Raw genomic sequence first — 21,822 nt, 5'->3', positions numbered from 1 at the left:
AGTACATTCCAAACCGGACAGTTCGGAATGGTTCCGCTGCCTTTGATCTAAAAGATCAAAGGACAATTCCAAAGTGGTCACCAAAAGTGGTGAATCCGATGATAGGAGTATCACCCCTTCCGACAGCACACTAACTGTCATCCATTCACGGCGGTAGTTACATCATCACCAGATGGATATTTCTTCTAGAAGCATCCCTAAGGCGAGTTTAATTGTACTAATCGATCTGCATCATAGTTTTTAAGTTTTTCTTTGACTTTGAGGATACCCAATCAATCCTATCACTAGTGAGGGGTCCTAGAGCCTATAAATACTCCCTATATACCACTTGTTTCATGAAATCGATGAAGTTTGTTTTCTCTTGAGTGCATGTTAAGTCATGTTTGCTCTATTTTTTGGCATGGTGGATTCTATGCAAACCGTGGTGGATTCCGGGGATTGGCGGTGAGGCTAGTTGGTGGAGTCCTTAGTCATGGCATGCTACGGCACTTTAGTTGGACTCCTTGACGGCTATGGAGCTCTCTTTGCAGCAAGGTGGTAAGCTACTAGTTATCCGTAGGTAGTTTTGTTTATTAGTTTCAACTAGCTTTTTAGTTTTTTAATTTTATTTTCCGCTTTCTTACTTTTAGGTTTAGTTTAATTTTTTCTTAGTGGTTTACATTGTTGCTTAGCTATTTTAGTCCTCCACTTGATAGCCCTGAAACTAATGTTAGGCCTTTCCGCCTACATTGAAGAAAGAGATAGAGAGATATAGTTTCTCAAGTGCTAGTTATGGTCAAGTGATTTCTCTCTCATGGAATTCACATCTCAAAAGTTATGGAAAGATTTTAGGGATTTTAAATTAAATAATAAGAAACCCCACAAAAAGAGTCTAAAATACTCTTGCATCTGAAAAAAGGGAGAGTTATCAAATGATATCACAACCCAGTTATGAGTGGTTTATGTTTAGGTTTAAGTTCTAATTGATATTTAATAGAGTAGAGAAAAGAAATAATAATCAAATAAACTGAGTGAGAAACCAAAGGTAGGATGGAGGAGGGGTCTAGGTGTTGTTGTCAGATGGTTAAAGTTCTCTTTGCCTATTCATAGCATCAGGTTTCCATGGATCTGCAGGGTGGGGGGCTGGAATGCCCTCCGCCCCCTTTTAAGTCCACTTAGGTCCACACCTGTCTGCTCCAACACTAGTTCCTCGAGTATTATTTCTAGCAAATCACACATCCACATGAATCTTCTGGAAAAAGAAAATGGCACTAAAGCATGGTCTGCCGTACCGGTCCGTACCGGCCCGTACCCGGCTGGGGACCGATACCGAATCAATGTGGAATCTGATACCCGTAGCTTATCGTTGGAGAACCAGTATGGGACCGGTATGAAACCAGTACGTACCGGTTTGGGCCGCCACCGGTACGCTGACCGGTACCGGTACGGCAAACCTTGCACTAAAGTCCCCTTCCTTGACCGGTACCGGTACGGCGAACCTTGCACTAAAGTCCCCTTCCTTGATGTACAGAACATAGTCTAGCCATCCTAATCAATCATATGATAGCATATATGATAATTATTTTAATATTTGTAATAGATGTATTAAAAAGTGTGACTGGAGAGCAAAATAGTAATCTAAGAATTTTTTAAATGCAGCATGTAAAACTGGTTTAATTAGATACACACAGAAAGAGTACCTGGTGAATCATAATATGACTTTTGGTCATAGAAAAACATGGCCTCACGTAATCTGTGGCGTTTTCCTGCAGTACCTGCATACTGAAAAGTAGTGTGCACTGCATAGGGTTCAAGTCTGAGCTGCTGGTACATAGCCTGCCATTTTTTTTTTAACAAGCATGGTCACAAGAAAATTCATCAATAATACATTTATTGATACCATATACTTAAAGCACAGAACATAAGGAATGATGGATGGATAAGAAATATGGAACAAAAAAAATGTGTCTATCATCCATGATGGTTATAAAGATCAATGCTCGGAAAGGGAGAAAGTAGCAGTTTTAAATGCTGAAAGAAACATTAAATGGCACTACCTGGACAAAGAATGTGTGTCCACTGCAGAATATACTCGCTGGCAAGATTCCTAATTTGATGGTCCCATCAAAAGCATATACAAGCCCATTTTCTCCTTCAACTGGTGGTCCTAAAACTTTGTGGAGTAGCTCATTAAAGCCATTCTGGTCCCATATCTTATCATCAGCTACCAGCAGATCTCTCCACTCTTTTGCCAGCTTTTTAGCAGGATCAGTAGGACGCCAGTGAAAAATTCCAATATTATAGGCACCAGTTACTGACAATGATGAAAGAACAAAGATTGATTAGATGATTACTCAAATTTCAATGTTAAATTTGTTAAAACATATAAATAAGATGCCAAGATCTACATTTTTGAAACAAGAAAAGCTACAGGGATGATCAGACCCAAGACATATACATATAACTTCATAAGCAGTTAATAAAATTATACTCTCAAAAAACACTTAATGAAATTCTGTCCATCGTAGACTAGCATGATCATGCTTTTTTATTGTCGTTAGAGAATACTGATCATTAATATTCTAAAAATTATTCACTATAAAAGATATAAGAAATGCTTAACTTGAATTCATTCATGCAACAAGTTACATCAATCTAGAATTCATGTTCTGTGTTGCTCGGCTTCCAAATATGGAAAGACCCATTGAGAGTTGAAGATGTAGCCCATTTAAGTTACAAAAAGGCAGTTTGTTGATTGCACTATTCTTTATAATACAAGCTCCTACTTTTTTTCTTATGCCACAGCCTTGCATGGTTATTAAGAAACATTTCTGCAATCTTTGCACTTTCCATTATGATAAAGCTCCTCAAACAATTCACTATTCCTCCCATGCAGAATATATTCCCTATCATGCTAAATATTACATTCTCTCAAATCTCCTATCTAAGTGTTGCTGGAAATTGGACCCGGGGGCGACCGCGAGCCGAGAGGGGAGGAGCTCCGCTGCTGGAACAGTGGGTGGCGGCGCGTCGGCTGGTGGCGTCCTCCTGGAGAATCCTGCAAGAAAGCCGATGGCCGGAATCTCCGGCGCCGGCCCTCCGAAGCTTAAGTCAGAGGGGGCTAGTATATGAGTGGAGTAAAAGAGGAGAATGTTTGTTCCTGTGTGTGTCCGTCCCCTTTTCTTTCCCCCCAGGTTTCCTTTTATAGAAGGATATTATGTTACCTGAGAGGTGACAGGGTAAATTGTCTTTTTCGTGATAATTGGGCACGATCATGCTCATTAATGGCGTTGTGGAGAATAAGACCGGATCAGACCGGAGTCAGCGAACTGTCATGGTTGATCGGACCTGTTGGAGTGGTTGAACCGCCGGTCGTGGTGGGCCTGGGGTTCGTAGATGGCAAGTGCATTGATTGCTGAGTGAACCGGTGATCAGGGAGAGCCATACGCTTTGATGGTCCAGTGATCCGGAGATCATCTTGAGCCGTGTTCATTTAATGGTTGAGTGCATCGGAGGCCCGCAGGGGTCACACGCATTAATGATAGAGCGTGCCGAAGGCCTGCGGAGGTCATGTGCCTTAATGGCTTGAGGATGGTAACAGAGTACGGTGGAGTCGTGTATTTAGTTGTCAGATCCTCTAGAGGATTAGGCGGGGGTTGGATATTTGGCTAAGGCACGGGCTTGGCACGGGTGCCGAGCCGAGCCGGTTGCTTAGCGGGGTGTCTCGTTGTGAGGTCGGGCGCCTTCCTGGTCGGCGCTCTTTGGTCGAGCGCCTTCCTGGTCGGCGCTCTTTGGTCGAGCGCCTTTCTGGTCGGCGCTCCTTAGTTGAGCGCTTTTGAGCTGGCATGACTTGGGTTTTCCCCCCAACACTACCCCCCGACTTTCGAGTTCCAGCTGGCCACCAGCTTGAGAGCGGGAAGTAGTTTTAGTCGGGCCATTAGGCGTTAAGGAAATTTCGAATTATCGCGTGTTTCGAATTATCGCGCGCTTCGAGGTGCTTTTAATGGGCGGCGTCTCTTCTTTCCCGAAACGTCTCATTATTAGGGTGCCTTCTCCGAAGCGTCCTCGCGTCGTGGGCTCATGATAGGGCCGCACGATCCGACGAGGCGCTTCTGTGTTCGAAGCGTCAGCCCGAATTAAATGTGGTGCTCCGTTTTTCGGGCCAACACGCGTCGTGATCTGAATGGGGAGCAGCATTTTTTCACGCTGATCTGGGCCGTTGGAGGGATCTATATAAATCCTCACCTGGCCTCCTGCTACTTTCTTATTGTCTCCTTCCTCCAGCTTTTCTCAGTCTGAAGCTTCTTATCTCCGGCATCCTTCACAGGTCCCTATCCTCTCAGAACCCTTCTTTCTTCTTCCTAATGGATCCCGGTCCGAGTGATGTCGAGTCCACCATGAGTGAACTGGAGGTCGAGATGGCCGAGGAATGGTTCTTTCCTCAGCGAGGGTTCCGTCTGGAGCCCGCCGGGTTGGGGGATCGGGTAACGAATCCCCCGGTAGGCCGGATCGGAGTGTACCTGGAGGCACTCTGGGCCGGCCTACGATTTCCTCTTCACGGGTTCGTGAACGAGTTGCTTACGGAGTACCAGTTGGTCCCGGTGCAACTCGCTCCGAATGCCTGGAGGACAGTAGTCGGTTTCCTGTCGCTGTGTTTGGCGTACGGGATTCCGACTTCTGTAAACGTTTTCCGGCGACTCTTCGTGTTGAAGTCGAACCCGGGAGACGGAGAGTGGCTCTACATTGCCCTTCGGACGGGTCGGCCACTCTTCCAGGGCGCTCCTTCGTCCATTCACGAGTGGAAGAAGAAATTCTTCTTTCTGGGCTCTGAACGGACATGGGGGTTTGACCCTAGGTGGGGGCCGGCCCGACTCAGGTCCGTCAATAAAGTCCCCAAGCTTTCTACGCGCGAGCAGGGGATCCTCGACACCGTTCGCAGCCTCGGGGACGGTATTCTACTGAGCGGCCTCATAAGTGAGGACGCTCTAGTGAATGTTGGCCTGAGCTCGGCGCGTCCTCAGGATAAGGGTAACAGTAGAAAGTCATTTTTTATTCTGCTATTATTCTGTGTTCTAATCCTGCTCGCCCTTGCAGATATCGCAAAAATGGTGACCAAGAGCGAGGTCTTGTACGCCCGATTCCAAAAGAGGGCGGCCGAGCTCTCGGGGGAGCCGACCGAGCCGAAGAAGAAAGCAAAGATCTCGGCGACCACGGCGGTCGAGACGGGCGCTCCTCGCACCGCACACTCCGAGGCTGGTCGGAGGGAGGGCGCAGGTTCCAGGGGCGCGAGCTCTGGTGGAGCTACGGTGGCGTTCCCGTGCCCGGCGCCGATTTCGTAGATTCCTGGTCGGCAGGAAGCCCCGATCGCCGACCAAGGAGGGAGGAGTTCGGCGGGTTTGGCGCTCGCGCGCCCCGCCCCAGCTTTGCGGCAGTCAGATCGGCCGCCTGTCCGACCCCAATTCCCCAGTCCCGAGCCGGGGAACAGTCAAGGAGCTATGGGGTCGGCTCCGCCCAGGCCAGCCGAGGCCGGCGTTTCGGGCTCGTCGGGCCCCCGGGAGCGGGTGCCTTACGCTCCCGTGTGGGCAGTTTTCGAGGGCGACTCGACCCTCGATAACCCCCAGGTAGCGCGCGAGGTTCTTCGAGTCGCGCTGCTCCCGGCCGACCAGGCCAAGATCCGGTCCATGAATTATGGCGCCTTCATGGACTCTGCCCTCTGCTCTGCCGTCCGGGTAAGTTGATCTTTTCATTTGTGCAACTTCATTTGTGCAAGTTTTATTTTAAGTTCGTTTCTCACGTCTCTCTTTTACAGCATCTGCACGAGACGGAGACGCTGATGCATATTATCCAAGATTATCGGGAGCGAGCCCGAAGGCATCAGCGGGGGCACGAGGAGGTCGAGGCGAGGTGCCTGGCGTCCGAGGCCGAGCGCCATGCGCTCCAGGCGAGAGTGGGGGCGGCCGAGGACGAAATTCGGGCTCTGACCGCCGAGCTTGAAGAGGAGAAGGGCGCGCACACACTTGCCAGATCTGAAGTGCGCGTCGCGGAGGCTCGTCTGGCGGAGGCCGAGTCAGCGCTTGCCATCCGCGAGCAGGAGGTGGGGAACGCTCACCTCAAAACCCAGGAGCTCGAACAGGAAATAAAAAATTTGGAGCGGAAGGCCGCCTACCACGAGGCTCGAGAGCAGGAGGCTCGGGAGCAGGCCCAGGACGCCGTTAAACTCTTCCGTGAGTCGGGAGAGTTCCGCGACCTTTTAGAGGAGGAAGGCGTGAACGGGAGTCGGGAGAGTTCCGCGACCTTTTAGAGGAGGAAGGCGTGAACGGGCTTATCCAGGGCTTCAAGGACTTCCGCAACCAACTGCGGCGACTTCTTCCGAACTTCGACCTGAACCTGCTTCAACCAGGAGCAGGGGTCGAAGAGTCAGAGGCGGAGGCGGAAGCTTCGGCATCTGACAGGGCTGACCAGGAGGGCCCGGCCGAGGCGGGCGAGGCTGCTCCCGAGGTCGCCGAGGCGGCTCCCGAGGCTGCTCCTGAGGTTGCCGAGGCTACTGAGGTAGAAGCCTCGATCGCCGAGGAGCCAGTCGTTCCTGAAGTCGCCGAGGACAGCAGGGCTGAGCCTTAGTTTTCCGTTTTTCTTTTTGTAAGTCGGGATGGCCTCCATACTGTTAAGGCCGAGCCCGAGCTTTGTCCTTAGCCTACGGGCTCCTTTAAATGAATATATATATATATATATATATTTTGTAACTTGCAATTGGTTTGTGTTTTCGATTTTCGGTAGACCTAAGTTTCTTCACTTGGATCCGCTTTAGGCTCCAAGGACTTGGGCTCTGCGGCCCCAATTTCGTCCGTTGTGTAGTTAGACCTGCGTCCAAGTTTGGCACATTTGTCTAGTCCGAGCTTAGGTATGAATTTTCGCTGCTCGGACCTTCGACCGGTGATATCGCGATGCTTATGTCTAGGATACGCTTAGGCTCGGCAAGCCTTTTCGAGCTTAGCTCAGAATTCGGCCGAGCCCCAGGACCAAAGGTCACTAAACTCGAACTTTAGTCGGACTTCAAACTCGGACCTTAGGTTGTCGAGGCGGATGTCCCGAAGCTCGGGATGAGGATTCATCGAGCTGCCGGTATAAACTAGGCTATAGCTCGCTATCGAACGGTGCATGTGGGACGGGTGAGGCCGAGCAATAATTGGCCCGACCTGGTACCTCGACGCTGGTCAGGGTTTCATTCAGGTAATTAATTAACCAGGAATGAAATAAATGAAATAATGTAAAGACATTAATCGAAAGGGTACCTGGTACCATGAGCGTCTTACGCCGAGGCTGTGAACTTTGCCTGGCGATTTTGAGGACGCTCTTCTGCTCGGAGTCCGTTCTTTGGGGATGCTGGCATAATAGAAGAATCCAGTTGTCGTTAAAGATGTTTGTCGCCAATCACGAACGTTTCGCTGATCACGAGCAGGAGATCGAGCCGAGCTCGATGTTCGATGGAGATCGAGCCGAGCTCGATGTTTGGTGGAGACCGCATCTCGAATTCACGAACTCACGAACATCTTCAGGGAGACCACGTAGGTACTCCGTCATCCCGAAGTATCGGGGCATCCCGACCGTGGTCGAGGTAGGAGATCGAGCCGAGCTCGATGCTCGATGGAGATCGAGCCGAGCTCGATGCTCGATGGAGATCGAGCCGAGCTCGATGTTCGATGGAGATCGAGCCGAGCTCGATGTTCGATGGAGATCGAGCCGAGCTCGATGTTTGGTGGAGACCGCATCTCGAACTCACGAACATCTTCAGGGAGACCACGTAGGTACTCCGTCATCCCGAAGTATCGGGGCATCCCGACCGTGGTCGAGGTAGGAGATCGAGCCGAGCTCGATGCTCGATGGAGATCGAGCCGAGCTCGATGCTCGATGGAGATCGAGCCGAGCTCGATGCTCGATGGAGATCGAGCCGAGCTCGATGCTCGATGGAGATCGAGCCGAGCTCGATGTTTGGTGGAGACCGCATCTCGAACTCACGAACATCTTCAGGGAGACCACGTAGGTACTCCGTCATCCCGAAGTATCGGGACATCCCGACCGTGGTCGAGTAGGAGATCGAGCCGAGCTCGATGTTCGATGGAGATCGAGCCGAGCTCGATGTTCGATGGAGATCGAGCCGAGCTCGATGTCTGACGCTCCAAGATTTCGTCAAGGCATCCGGCTCCGCTTTATGCTAATTGACGAGCCGGGCGAGGTCTGGTACCATGAGACAATTATTAGGAGAATTGGTGAATTCGAACAAGTGCACATGAGCCGTTATAAAATGAAATTTATGATTAAAGAATGGGGAACCCCTCGGGGTTCTACTGGTAGTACACGCGGAGATTTTCAGAACTCCAGCTTCGTGGAATGGGAGTCCCATCGAGAGACTCCAGCTTGTAAGTTCCGGGCCGCCGGATGCGTGTGACTCGGTAAGGTCCTTCCCAATTTGGGGCCAGTTTTCCTTGCTCAGTTGGTCGGGAGGCCTCGGCTCTTCTGAGGACGAGGTCCCCTGCTTTGAAGGATTTAACTTTGACCCTGGCGTTTTAGTACTGTGCTGTCTTTTGCTGGTACCTCGCCATGCGAACTCGGGCGGCCTCCCTTGTTTCCTCGATCAGGTCCAGGTTGTTCCTGAGCTGTGAGGAGTTGGAGCTGGCATCATGGTGTTCTACCCTCGGAGAAGGGAGTCCAATCTCCAACGGGATGACAGCTTCCATTCCATATGTTAAATTGAAGGAAGTCTCGCCGGTGGGGACACGGAATGTGGTCCGGTAAGCCCACAGGACATTGTATAGGTCTTCGACCCACTGTCCTTTGGATTTGTCGAGCCTGGCCTTGAGCCCCTGCAAAATAGTACGATTTGTTACCTCGGTTTCTCCGTTCGTCTGAAGGTGCGCGACCGAGGTGAAGCGGTGGTCGATGCCGAGCTCGGAGCAGAATTCTCTAAAGCGGAGGTTGTCGAACTGGCGGCCGTTGTCTGATATGAGGATGCGGGGGAGCCCAAATCTGCAGATTATTGACTTCCAGACAAAATCCCGCATCTTCTGCTCGGTGATCCGGGCGAGTGGCTCGGCTTCCACCCACTTGGTAAAATAGTCGATGGAGACGACCAGGAATTTTCTTTGCCTGGTAGCCAGAGGAAATGGTCCCAGAATGTCAATTCCCCACTGGGCAAAAGGCCAAGAGGAACTGATGGAAGTCAACGGAGCCGAGGGTCGGCGTTGGACATTAGCGTTTCTCTGGCATCGGTCGCATCTTCGGACGAAGTCCAAAGCATCCTTTTGGAGTGTCGGCCAATAGTATCCTAGGCGTAAAATCTTATGGGCCAATGCTCGTCCTCCCAGATGATTTCCACAAATCCCTTCATGGACTTCACGCATTGCATAGTCAGCCTCTGTCGGACGGAGACATCTGAGGAGGGGAGAGGTGAAGGATCTCCGATAAAGCTTTCCCTCGTGCAATATGTACCAGGTGGCGGAGCGCTTTACTCGGCGAGCCTCATGTTCATCACTGGGGAGGACTTCGTCTTGCAGATAGCTAATGAGCTCGTCCATCCAGCTTGGCTCGAACTCAATGCAAAGAGCCTGCTCGGGCTCCTCCGTACTGGGTTTTTGGAGATACTCCAGTGCCGCCGTTTTGGGGAGCTCGCTCATGCGAGAGGACGCCAGCTTTGACAGCTGGTCGGCCCTAAGGTTCTCTGACCTGGCGACATGTTGGATGTGGAAAGAATTTAAGGTCGAGGTAAGATCCCGTACCTTCCGAAGATATTCCTGCATTGTGGGGTCTCTGGCTTCGAAGTCACCCAGGATTTGGTTGACGACGAGCTGAGAATCGCTGAAGGCCTTCAGGTCCTTCACTCCTAACTCTCTGGCTAACTTGAGCCCGACGACGAGTGCTTCGTATTCCGCCATGTTGTTAGAAGCAGGAAACTCGAGGCGTAAGGCTTGTTCGGCAACCACCCCCTTCGGGCTGGTGAGTATGAGACCCGCTCCGCTACCCCCCGAGTTTGAAGAGCCATCGACATGCAAAGTTCATGCCAAACTCGGGGTCTGCTCTGTTGGCGTAGGCTCAGGCTTGGGCTCGGCTTCGTCCGGTATGGTGCACTCGACTATGAAGTCGGCGAGTGCTTGCGCTTTGATCGCCGGTCTGGATCGGTACTCGAGGTCAAATTCTCCGAGCTCGACGGCCCACTTAGTAATCCGGCCCGCGCGGTCTGATCTTTGCAGGATCTGCTTTACTGGCTGGTCGGTCAGCACGGCCATTGTGTGAGCTTGGAAATAAGGTCGGAGCCTCCGAGCTGAGATGACCAAGGCATAAACAGTCTTCTCCAGCTTGGAGTATCGGGTCTCAGCATCCCTCAAGACCCGGCTGGTGTAATATACTGGTTTTTGGAGCTTGCCCTCCTCCCGGACCAGGACCGAGCTCACTGCTACAGGGGAAACAGCTAAATAAAGGTAGAGAAGTTCACCCTGCTGAGGCTTTGTGAGTAGGGGAGGGGAAGCAAGAAGGTGCTTGAGCTCTTCAAAGGATTGCTGGCACTCGGCCGACCATAAGAAGTTTTTTGGCTTCTTAAGGGTCGCGAAAAATGGAAGGCAGCGCTCGGCCGAGCGGGAGATGAATCTCCCGAGAGCTGCAACTCGGCCCGTAAGCCGTTGTACCTCCTTGACTGTCCTCGGAGGCGTCATCTCCTGGAGCGCTCGGATCTTTTCAGGATTGGCCTCGATTCCCCGCTGTGTAATGATGAAGCCAAGAAATTTACCCGAGGTGACTCCGAACGCACATTTGGCTGGGTTGAGCTACATTTGGTACCTTCGGAGTGTGGAGAATGCTTCATCAAGGTCGGTCACATGGTCTTGCGCCACCTTGCTTTTCACCAGCATGTCATCAACATAGACCTCCATGTTTCGGCCTATTTGGTCTTTGAAGATTCGGCTGACCAGCCTCTGATAAGTTGCTCCGGCATTCTTTAAGCCGAATGGCATTACTTTATAGCAGTAGGTACCCCCGTCGGTGATGAAGGCCGTCTTTTCTTCATCTTCTGGCGCCATACGGATCTGGTTATATCCGGAGAAGGCGTCCATGAATGCCAACAGCTCGTGCCCCGAGGTGGAGTCCACGAGCTGGTCGATGCTGAGGAGTGGGAAGATGTCCTTTGGGCAGGCTTTATTCAAGTCGGTGTAGTCGACGCACATGCGCCATTTTCCGCTAGCTTTTTTGACGAGGACCACGTTGGCGAGCCACTCTGGGTAGGATATCTCCCGAATGAAGCCAGCCTCGAGAAGTTTGCCAACCTCCTCGGCTGCTGCTCGTTGTCGTTCAGGAGCGGCGCCTCGCTTCTTTTGTCGCACGGGCTTGCAGGTTGGCTTTACTTGGAGCTGGTGGACCATGACCTCTGGATCTATCCCCGGCATATCCGCGGGCGACCATGCGAAGACATCCATGTTGTTCCGCAAGAAGTTGACGAGGCGATCCCTTTCGCGATCATTGAGGCCGGAGCCGACCTGCACGGTTAGCTCGGAAAAGTTTTCGCGCAAAGAAACTTGAATTAGTAACTCACCGGGCTCTACACGATTCTTCTGAGGGCCGACCCGTGCCTCCAGGGTTTTAGCTGAAGGCTGGTCGGTTGCTGGGACCGGCACCTCGGCCGGTCGCTTCGCCTCATGGGTCGCCATGTAGCATCGTCTTGCTACCGCCTGGTCCCCACGAACTTCGCCAACTCCTTGGCTGGCGGGAAATCGCATGAGCAGGTGGCGAGTTGAGACCACTGCTCGGAGGGCGTTGAGATCTGGTCTTCCAAGGATGGCATTATAAGCCGAGGGCAGGCGTATCACAAGGAAGCTCATTCTCACGGTACTTTCCCGGGGGGCGAGCCCGACCGTGACCAGGAGGTCGACCTCGCCCTCTACTGGGACCGAATCCCCAGTAAATCCGACCAACGGAGCATTCATCCTCCGTAGTTGCTCTTCTGTCATCCCCATTTTACAATAGGCATCAAAATACAAAACGTTCGCCGAGCTTCCATTATCAATTAAGATGCGTTTTACATCAAATCTATTCATAACCATAGAGATGACCACAGCATCATCGTGGGGAGTTTCGACTCCCTCCAAATCATCATCTGAGAACGAGATAGCTTCCGAGGCGCGTAGGCGCTTCGAGGAGGTTCCTTCCCCTGAAGCTTCTCCAACCGAGGCCCCGCCTCGGATGGTGTTGATGGTGCCGGCGATGGGCCTGTTGGCGTTTGAACCTTCAGGCTGTGCGGCTCCCTCCGCTGGCCTCTTTTCTTCACGCCGGCCTCGCACAAATCGATCGAGCACCCCTCGGCGGATGAGCGCTTCGATCTCGTTCCGGAGCTGGTAGCAGTCCTCAGTATCATGGCCATGATCCCGATGGAAACGGCAGTACTTCCGGGGATCACGCCGGGCTCCGGGATCTCGTTTCGGGGGTGGGGGCCGGAAATAATCCCGACCCTCAATCTCCATGAGGATTTCGGCCCGATGAGCAGTAAGGGGAGTGTAGTTTTCATACCTCCCTTCGGGTGAACGGGCCCGTGGTGGAAACCTCGGACGGAGTGGTGACCTCTGCTGAGGCGGTCCCCGTAATCGGGGTGGACTCTTCAAACGGGGCGGATTTTTGGCTCGGTGCGGGGACGGGCTTCTGGGCTGGCCACGCTCCTCGCGGCGTCTTTTCTGTTTCTTGGAAGTCTGCTCGGCCCCGCTCCGCCTAACGGCCACGGCTTCCTCGGCCTTCGCATACTTTCGCGCCCGAACAAGCATTTCAGTGAGGTCTGCAGGGAAATTCTTCTCGATGGAGAAGAGGAACCTGTAAGACCGGGCTCCAGTCTTTAGTGCCGACATGGCAATTGACTGGTCAAGCTCTCGGACTTCCCAGGTCGCGGCGGTAAATCGGTCCAAGTACTCCCTGAGGGACTCTCCCTCCTTTTGTTTTATATCAAGGAGGGAGTCCGATGTCCGCCGCTGGGGCTGGCTGGCGGCAAAATTGCTGGCGAACTGTCTGCCGAGCTGCTCGAAGGAGGAAACAGTACTCGGCTTCAACCCGGTAAACCAAAGCCGGGCTGGTCCTCGGAGCGTCGCTGGAAAAGCTTTGCACAGCATGGCTTCTGAGGCTCCTTGTAGGGCCATTAAGGCCCGATAACTTTCCAGGTGGTCAAGGGGGTCGGTCCTGCCGTTGTAAGGCTCCACCTGGGGCATCTTGAACCGTGGCGGGACTGGCTCGTCTTCAATCTGCTGGAAGAAGGGGGACCTCGTGGTGAACTCGAAGTCACCGTCACGTCCCGATTTCCTTCCGTGGAGTGCCTGAATCTGGCGCTCCAGCTTCTCGACCTTCTTGTCGAGCTCATCATTCTGGGGGATCGCCGCAGCGGTCCGCTCCGGTGCAGGTTGCCCTGGAACTGACTCAGCCTCCGAGGGTTGTGGCCAGCCACCGGGGCCTCTAACTGGATGTTCTCTCCAGAGGAAGGCCTGGACTTAAGAGTCCTGACCTCGAAGGGGGAGTCCGCTTGTAGGAGGCACCGGTTGAACTGGGGCCGGAGGGAGCGGTGCCGGCGGGATGCCCCTGGGTTGCAAGCCTTGGACAGCGGTGGCCAAGGCCTGCATCTGTTGCACCAGGGCATCGAACTGCTCCGGCCGAACTTGAGGAGTTGACTCGGCCGGAGGCGGCGAGTTCTGGACAGAGTGTCCAGGACTGGGTGGAGGACGTCGAGAGGCATTGGAAGCCCCCTTACTTCTCAGTTTCATGGCCGCAACTCGGGCCCTTCCTCTAGCGCCAACTGTTGCTGGAAATTGGACCCGGGGGCGACCGCGAGCCGAGAAGGGAGGAGCTCCGCTGCTGGAACAGTGGGTGGCGGCGCGTCGGCTGGTGGCGTCCTCCTGGAGAATCCTGCAAGAAAGCCGGTGGCCGGAATCTCCGGCGCCGGCCCTCCGAAGCTTAAGTCAGAGGGGGCTAGTATATGAGTGGAGTAAAAGAGGAGAATGTTTGTTCCTGTGTGTGTCCGTCCCCTTTTCTTTCCCCCCAGGTTTCCTTTTATAGAAGGATATTATGTTACCTGAGAGGTGACAGGGTAAATTGTCTTTTTCGTGATAATTGGGCACGATCATGCTCATTAATGGCGTTGTGGAGAATAAGACCGGATCAGACCGGAGTCAGCGAACTGTCATGGTTGATCGGACCTGTTGGAGTGGTTGAACCGCCGGCCGTGGTGGGCCTGGGGTTCGTAGATGGCAAGTGCATTGATTACTGAGTGAACCGGTGATCAGGGAGAGCCATACGCTTTGATGGTCCAGTGATCCGGAGATCATCTTGAGCCGTGTTCATTTAATGGTTGAGTGCATCGGAGGCCCGCAGGGGTCACACGCATTAATGATAGGGCGTGCCGAAGGCCTGCAGAGGTCATGTGCCTTAATGGCTTGAGGATGGTAACAGAGTACGGTGGAGTCGTGTATTTAGTTGTCAGATCCTCTAGAGGATTAGGCGGGGGTTGGATATTTGGCCCGTGCCGAGCCGAGCCGGTTGCTTAGCGGGGTGTCTCGTTGTGAGGTCGGGCGCTTTTCAGGTCGGCGCTCTTTGGTCGGGCGCCTTCCTGGTCGGCGCTCTTTAGTCGAGCGCCTTTCTGGTCGGCGCTCCTTAGTTGAGCGCTTTTGAGCTGGCATGACTTGAGTTTTCCCCCCAACACTAAGAATTCTCGACATGCTAAATATTACATTCTCTCAAATCTCCTATCTAAGAATTCTCGACCTCTTTGGACTTGCAACGACCACCTTCCAATCTAGGTTACTCTTTTACCCTTACCAAATATTGACATAAAAGATTGTAAGCTTATATTCCTGGTTCACAAATCATAAAATCTCCTCATGTACTTGCCCACCCCCACAAAAAACAAAAAAGAAAGAAAATAATAACTAAAAAGATGTATATTTAAAAATAGATAACGATAACATGAAAAATCTTATAAACATTTGCCTGCACTAAACCATGGAATGCCGTACCGGCCCGTACCGGCCGGTACGGGCCGGTACGTACCGGTCCGGCCGTGGACCGGTACCGGAACGGATAAAAAACCGGTATTTCCCGGTTTTTTATCCGAACCGGCCGGTACGGGTGCGTACCGGCCGGTTCGGGCCCGTACCGGCCGGTTCGGAGCCCGTACCGGCCGGTTCGGAGCCCGTACCGGCCGGTTCGGAGCCCGTACCGGCCGGTACCGGTGCGAACCGGCCGGTTCGCACCGGTACGATTTTTTTTTTTTTTAGAACCACAGCGCCGCGCGCTGTGGTTTTTGAAACCACCGGTACCGGCCGGTACGGGACCGGTACCGGCCGGTACGTACCGGACCGGACCGGTACCGTACCGGTCCGGCCGGCCACCGGTACGCCGACCGGTACCGGTACGGCGGACCTTGCACTAAACCTTCTGTGGGCATAATCTGCTTCAAAATCCTTTCTATCTCTCGTTTCCAAACTTCTTCAAGCTTCACTTGTATGTACCACTAGCTACTTCATTAGTAAAAAAAGGCATTACCCAGTTATGGTCCCAGCAATCCAAGGACTTGGGAGGGGCAAACTGGGGATAGACCTAATGTTTGGCATCTTTTTGTACAAAGTGGCTGCCCCAAGACTTGAACCCATGTCGTTGCGCTTGTCAGCTCAAGCCTTTTACACCAAGTAATGTCCCCTAACTACTTCTTCAGTAAGCCAACAAAATTAGAACTTGCTAATGGAACTCAATATTACTTTATTGCGCATGGTCCATCTTTTGTCAAAAGGTAATTTTATAAGTTCTTCATATTTTAGTACCATTTCAACCAATAACAACAACAGTGACAATGATAGTAACGAAGAAAAAGAAGAACAATATTAAAAATTAATTACTCTTAGGTGGTGATGCTACTTATGACTATCTAAATTCTTGTTTTCCACTTCACAGTTGGTTCCACTCCAATTTCTACCCCCACTTCATGCAACTATAGTTGAACACCAACCAACTACTCAATATTCAAAAAGAAATTAAAGCCAACTATAACTCATGCCCATCCACTCAAGGGACCTGTTCTGCTCTCTCCTCTTTTCCGCTATTTGTCATCATTTAAAGAAAGTCAATTCCTATCCCACCAACTAAGCTCAACCACATTGTCTCGTTGTTCCTATGGATTCTCACAATCCATCTCCTTTGAGAACATGAATATTTCTACAAAATTACCTACAAGGCTTAGAGAACAAGGATTCAAATCCTGTGGGATCAGGAAATCCTAGCCTTTCCATGGAATGGGATGCGCCACTTCCGACCACTTGGGACAATGGATTCTTGTTCCATTTTGGTCCTATCCCAACACTCAGGATGATGCCCCATCCTAATATCTCGGGACTTGAATCCTTACCGAGAACCTTAAACTACTTAAGCTAATCTCTTAATCCATATCTTTGCTTAACACAAGGTTGCATCACAAAAAAGGACATCTAACAAATTCAATATAAGACTCCAATTATTTTCCATTTTAACTTCACTTGGATGTGTTCCTTAACTCCCAGACCTAAACTGACCATCATAAATATCCCTAGCTCATGAATAATATCGAATCTAAGAATCAACCTAACCACCCAAACTCAAAATCGATCCGCCTCAAAAACTTTCAACCCAAACTCAATCTTTGGCTGGATTGGATTAAATCTAATAAGTTTTACACGACATTAAGTACAAATGATAATTTAAAGGGTTGTCTTGTTTTTAGAAGTCCAGTGAGATAAATCACAATATTTTATATATTATGCTGAGCTTAAAACAATACAATCCAGTAAATTAGCTTTAAAATTCAACACATGTAAGATTGCAATATTAGTATTGACAATTTAAAAGACGGTGTTTGAAGTTAGGTCCAAGCAGAGACAGAGATATATTCTATTGTCTAGAGAAACAAAAGGAGATGGTAAAAAGTGTCATAAGAATTTGCAAATTTTGGCAAGGTATTACCTTGCTGCCAGACTTCCAGACTGTCGTCAGTTACTGTCGGTATAACTTGATCACTTGAGGTCAAAACATCTGCTTCAGGAAAACGAGCAAGATATGGAAGTGGATTCTGTTTTTCACACAAAATACAAAAGGAAACTGCATTCAGTAAAGGGAAAAGGCTTTGTTATAAAGTGCTGAAATTATTAAAAATAATTCAAGAACATTGCAGGCAGAGCCTTCAAGGCCACCAGGTTGGTCACTATAATGAAAGATACTAAATGGTACAGACTAGACTCATGATTATTTTAGTGACAATGGTTCTCTAGTGAAACAGAATGTGCAGTATCAGGTTCGGCTCTGCTAATCTCCCTTATTAGGCTGAATTGATAACTAATAAATTACTCATCTCCTTCAAATAAAATTGTAAAATGTCAAATTGAAAAGTAAGTGACCTCTCAGAAATCTTGGTTAGCTGATCGGCAGTGCAAGGATTTCAAGGTTTTTATGCCCTCTAATTTTGTAACATTTTATTCTAATTTGTCATGTTAACTACCTCTGCAATTACAAAATGGACTGAGGATAATATGCTAAGACACATTAGAAAGATAAAACTAAAGCGAAATAAGCCATATATTGCAAAATAATATGTATACCTTTAACCAAACCATGTCAGTATCACACATTAGCACCTCATTGTCGAAACGCAGGAGAGCATTAATCAAAAAGACTTTTTCTCTTCCCATTTTATGAAATTTGGGGGACCCCCATCCAGCATTCGCCGTGTCCATATTACTTCCCATGTCAAAAACAGGAATACCTTTCCAATACAAAGCCTCCAGGATTTTTGAGTCCATTGCCCCTGCACCAACAACACTAAACTTCATCAAGCAATTAAAGAATAAATTGATCTAGCTCAGATTAGATCAAGGAAGGATGGCTTTGGTAATAGGTTGCATAAATTCTACGGAATTATGGGAATTACCAACAAGAAGGTTATAAACATTAAGATCTGTCAGGTGCTTGACCCAGGTCAAGATAAAGTCCATGTATGCATAGTTCCCAAAGGTCACGATTATGACATTATCTCTTGCCCGATGCTCCACCATCTCCTTTGTAAGCCGAAATGACTTCAAATCTGGCATTTTGGTACCAACAGGGGCATCCCATATACCTCTGGTGAACATGTTTCGAGGTTTCGCTGTGGGAGGAGGAATATTTGCAGTTGCGTTCCGACTTGCTTCGGACTCGGACAAACCATTTCCCTTCCTGGTAAAGTCTCTATCTAAAAAGCGAAAATACATCAATTAAATGTGAGCAAATCGAGAGCACCCCGGGCCAAAAAATTCGTTGCAGAAAACAGCTCCCACAAAACGCAGTCGAGGGGAATTTAGCAAGAGCACAACTCACCGATATAGATTGGCACTGCAACATTTGTCGTAATCATATTTATTTACATACAGTGATTAAGTGTCCGCCATAAAATTATGAGGTAACGTTCCATCCACTCTTTAAGTAAATAAAGAGGAAAAGGGGAAGCCTTTTTTACCCGGTAGACGAGGAGGCGCCGCGGAGGAGGAGAAATGGAGGAAGGAAAGGGGGTTCGCGTCGGTGGCGGGGGAATAGACGGTGGAGAGGATAAAGAGGGTTGAGAAGACGATGCCGGCGACGACGGTGGCGTAGATCACAAGGAACAGGGGCTTCCCTTCCGGGAACGGATTGCACGACGCCATCCCCAGCCCTAATTCCTGCTCCTCGTCATCGCCTCGTTCCAACTTCTCGAAGACCCTTTTTCTATAACGGGCACGACGGAGCGTGGCTGATAGGAGATCCCTCGTGGTCACGGGTCGGGTCAGAGACTTTCTATCCAGGCTCCTGCTGACTCTTTCAGGTACATCGGATCACCAAAGGGTCCGCTAGCTATAAAATGGAACTTCTTTAGTTCATCTCAAAATAAAGTAGTAATGTAACTAAATCTTATGATATCTACTAGCATTCAATACATATTTAATAAAACACAATAAATATAATAAATATGAAAGTATAAATTATTATAAAATAAAATAAGAAAATGTTAATTGCATGAAAATTTATATAAAAAGAAGAAGAAAAGACAAGCCAAAAAAATATTAATAAGATATTGATAAATAAGGAAATTAAATAAAACAAAATTTAAAGTAAAATAAGCAAAAAAAACTCTGGAAAAAACATATATCCCACAAGTGCATAACTATGACAAAATAATTAAAATGATAAAATAGAAATATGACAATATTAAAAAAGCAAAAATATATATAAGAAATGAAATGACATAAATTGAATATTTTTGTGATAAAATTATACATAAATTGGATACTAAAATAAAATATCCAAAATGTGAAACAAGACAATTGAAAATATAAAATATAAAATAAGATAAAAATTAAAAGAATAAATATATACAAATATTGCATATTAATAAATGACGAATATGAAATATCTATAAAAATTAACTAAAAGGATAAAAATAAAAAAATTATATGTGAACTTCAAGCATCCAACTACAATGAAAAAATAGCAATTTTTTTCAGGATAAAAATAAAACACATCAAAGTAATCAATGCACAACATTCACCACACCAATGTATTGAACAAAAATCAAGCCTTTCCTCGGACTATTACTATCAAAATTACACTACAACAAAAAATATTATTCCTCACCAAAAAAATTGTCACCATCAATTTCATCATAACAAACTTTTAGTCACAGAAAAAAAATCTTTACAACGCATGATATATATCTTTACACGTCAAGAAAGATGTGTCATTGAAGATACATGGTGACGTTAGAAATATTTTGTCAACAAATATATGCTTATTGTGGTGAAAATATATTTATCACCAAATGCTAAAACATTTGGCGATGATGGTTTGTCATAAAAAATTAAAAATTTCATCACGATATGATATATTTTCCATCATCAAAGATTAATCTCTATTGACATAAACAAACTCATCATTAAAGAAGGTATATTTTGTGATAACATTATTTGTCAAAAAAAGTAAAAATATTTCATCAATAAAAGATTCATCTGCAATACTAAAAGATTCAATAATAGATCTTCTACAAACTTTATATGATGCATTAGCTCAAATTTGGGGACAAAAATACTTCATCTTTGAATATTATTGCAATTTGTAACAAGTGAGATTTCATCATTGAATATTAAGTTTCAAAAAGAAGAAGAAAAGAGAATTTTTTTTATCATATTTTTTCCAGGAGGAGGAAGAAGAAGAATAAGGAGAAGAGGGAGGAGGAGGAGAAGAAGGAAGGAGGAGGAGGAGAAGAACTTTTTCTCTTTTTTTTACTATAGAATGAAAAAACAAAAAAAAATATTTTTTCCTGTTTCTTTTTTACTGCAGAATGAAAATCCAAAAAAAACAGTGCATAAGATCCGAAAAGAAGAAGAAGGAGAAAAAGAAGAAAGAAGGAGGAGGAGAAGAAGAAGAAGAGAGAAAAAAGATTTTGTTTCCTTGTTTTTTCTAGGAAGAAGAACAATGAGAAGGAGAACATGAAGAAAAAGGAAGGAAGAGAAGGAGAAGAAGAAGAAGAAGAAGAAATAAATATATCTTTCTATATTTCTTCTTACTGCAGAATAAAAATCCGAAAAAAAAATGGAGCATAAGATCCAGGAAGAAGGAGAAGAAGAAATGAGGAGGAGGAGGAGAAGAGGGGACAACATTTTTTTTTGTTTTTTGTTGTTTATTTCGGGAAGAAGAAGAAGAAGAAGGACAAGGAGAAAGAAAAGGAGAAGAAAAAAAAGACAAAGAAAGGAGGCGAAGAAGAAGAAGAAAAAGAAGAAGGAAACAAAAGGCAACATAATAATAAGGAGGAAGAGGGAGAAAAAATTTCTGCTGTGGAATGAAAATCCAAAGGGCTAGCCATAGCGATGAGCCTCAAGGAATAGGGATGAGGCCGGCTCACCTGGTTTGACCATTAGTTGGCTGGAGATGCAAGAAGAGATGGAGAACGGTGACAATGGTAGCTGTTTTTGTCACTGTTGGTGCGTTGGGGTGCTACCATTAGAGATCGTTGCTTAACACAGATGCTGAACTCCGAGTATATTGTCCAACAACTTCTCAATTGCTGGTGGAGCGCCTTGATACTGCAACTACCAGTATCTCCATGTCGCGGCTACTGTCTCGTCACCAGGAAGCAGGAGAAGAAGAAATGAGGAGGAGGAGGAGAAGAGGGGACAACAATTTTTTTTGTTTTTTGTTGTTTATTTCGGGAAGAAGAAGAAGAAGAAGAAGGACAAGGAGAAAGAAATGGAGAAGGAAAAAAAGACAAAGAAAGGAGGAAAAGGAGGAGGAGAAGAAGAAGAAGGAAACAAAAGGCAACATAATAATAAAGAGGAAGAGGGAGAAAAAATTTCTACTGTAGAATGGAAATCCAAAGGGCTAGCCATAGCGATGAGCCTCAAGGAATAGGGATGAGGTCGGCTCATTTGGTTTAACCATTAGTTGGCTGGAGATGCGAGAAGAGATGCAGAACGGTGACAATGGTAGCTGTTTTTGTCACGGTTGGTGCGTTGGGGTGCTACCACTAGAGATCATTGCTTAACACAGACGCTGAACTCCGAGTATATTGTCCAACAACTTCTCAATTGGTGGTGGAGTTCCTTGATACTGCAACTACCAGTGTCTCCATATCACGGCTACTGTCTCGTCACCAGAGAAGGTTGTTGATTGGATGCCCTAGCAAAAGGGGAGGACTTTAGGGGCGCACCAAGAGGAAGAAAAAGATTCGAAAGAGGAGGATATTTTTTTGTTAATTCTATTTTTTTATGAACTATCCACATAAGTATGCTTTTAATGCTTGTTTCTCATTAC

At 47.9% G+C, this 21,822-nt stretch overlaps 1 protein-coding gene across 2 annotated transcripts in view; it reads right to left on the bottom strand.

Moving 5' to 3' along the window:
* The window catches only part of XEG113 (xyloglucanase 113), a 32,222-nt gene extending 13,348 nt beyond the window's left edge, over positions 1-18,874 (bottom strand). The window contains exons 1-7 of one of the 2 annotated variants that reach the window (XM_039121218.3): positions 18,500-18,814; positions 18,361-18,375; positions 17,936-18,235; positions 17,607-17,812; positions 16,975-17,080; positions 2,037-2,293; positions 1,680-1,815 (exon numbers count right to left, since the gene is read on the bottom strand). In XM_039121218.3, coding sequence (XP_038977146.2) covers positions 1,680-1,815; positions 2,037-2,293; positions 16,975-17,080; positions 17,607-17,812; positions 17,936-18,235; positions 18,361-18,375; positions 18,500-18,683 — 1,204 coding nt within the window. In that variant the 5' untranslated portion in view covers positions 18,684-18,814. Of the gene's footprint in view, positions 1-1,679; positions 1,816-2,036; positions 2,294-16,974; positions 17,081-17,606; positions 17,813-17,935; positions 18,236-18,360; positions 18,376-18,499 lie in introns of both variants that reach the window. The other variant, XM_088717311.2, reaches the window with a different exon arrangement.
* Positions 18,875-21,822: the final 2,948 nt, after the last annotated feature.

Source organism: Phoenix dactylifera, chromosome 3, assembly GCF_051530095.1.
Source record: "Phoenix dactylifera cultivar Ajwa chromosome 3, Ajwa_hap1_PhDact_Kaust_v1.1, whole genome shotgun sequence".
Classification (NCBI taxonomy): Eukaryota; Viridiplantae; Streptophyta; class Magnoliopsida; order Arecales; family Arecaceae; genus Phoenix; species Phoenix dactylifera.
This window is presented reverse-complemented; position numbering and strand designations above follow the sequence as displayed.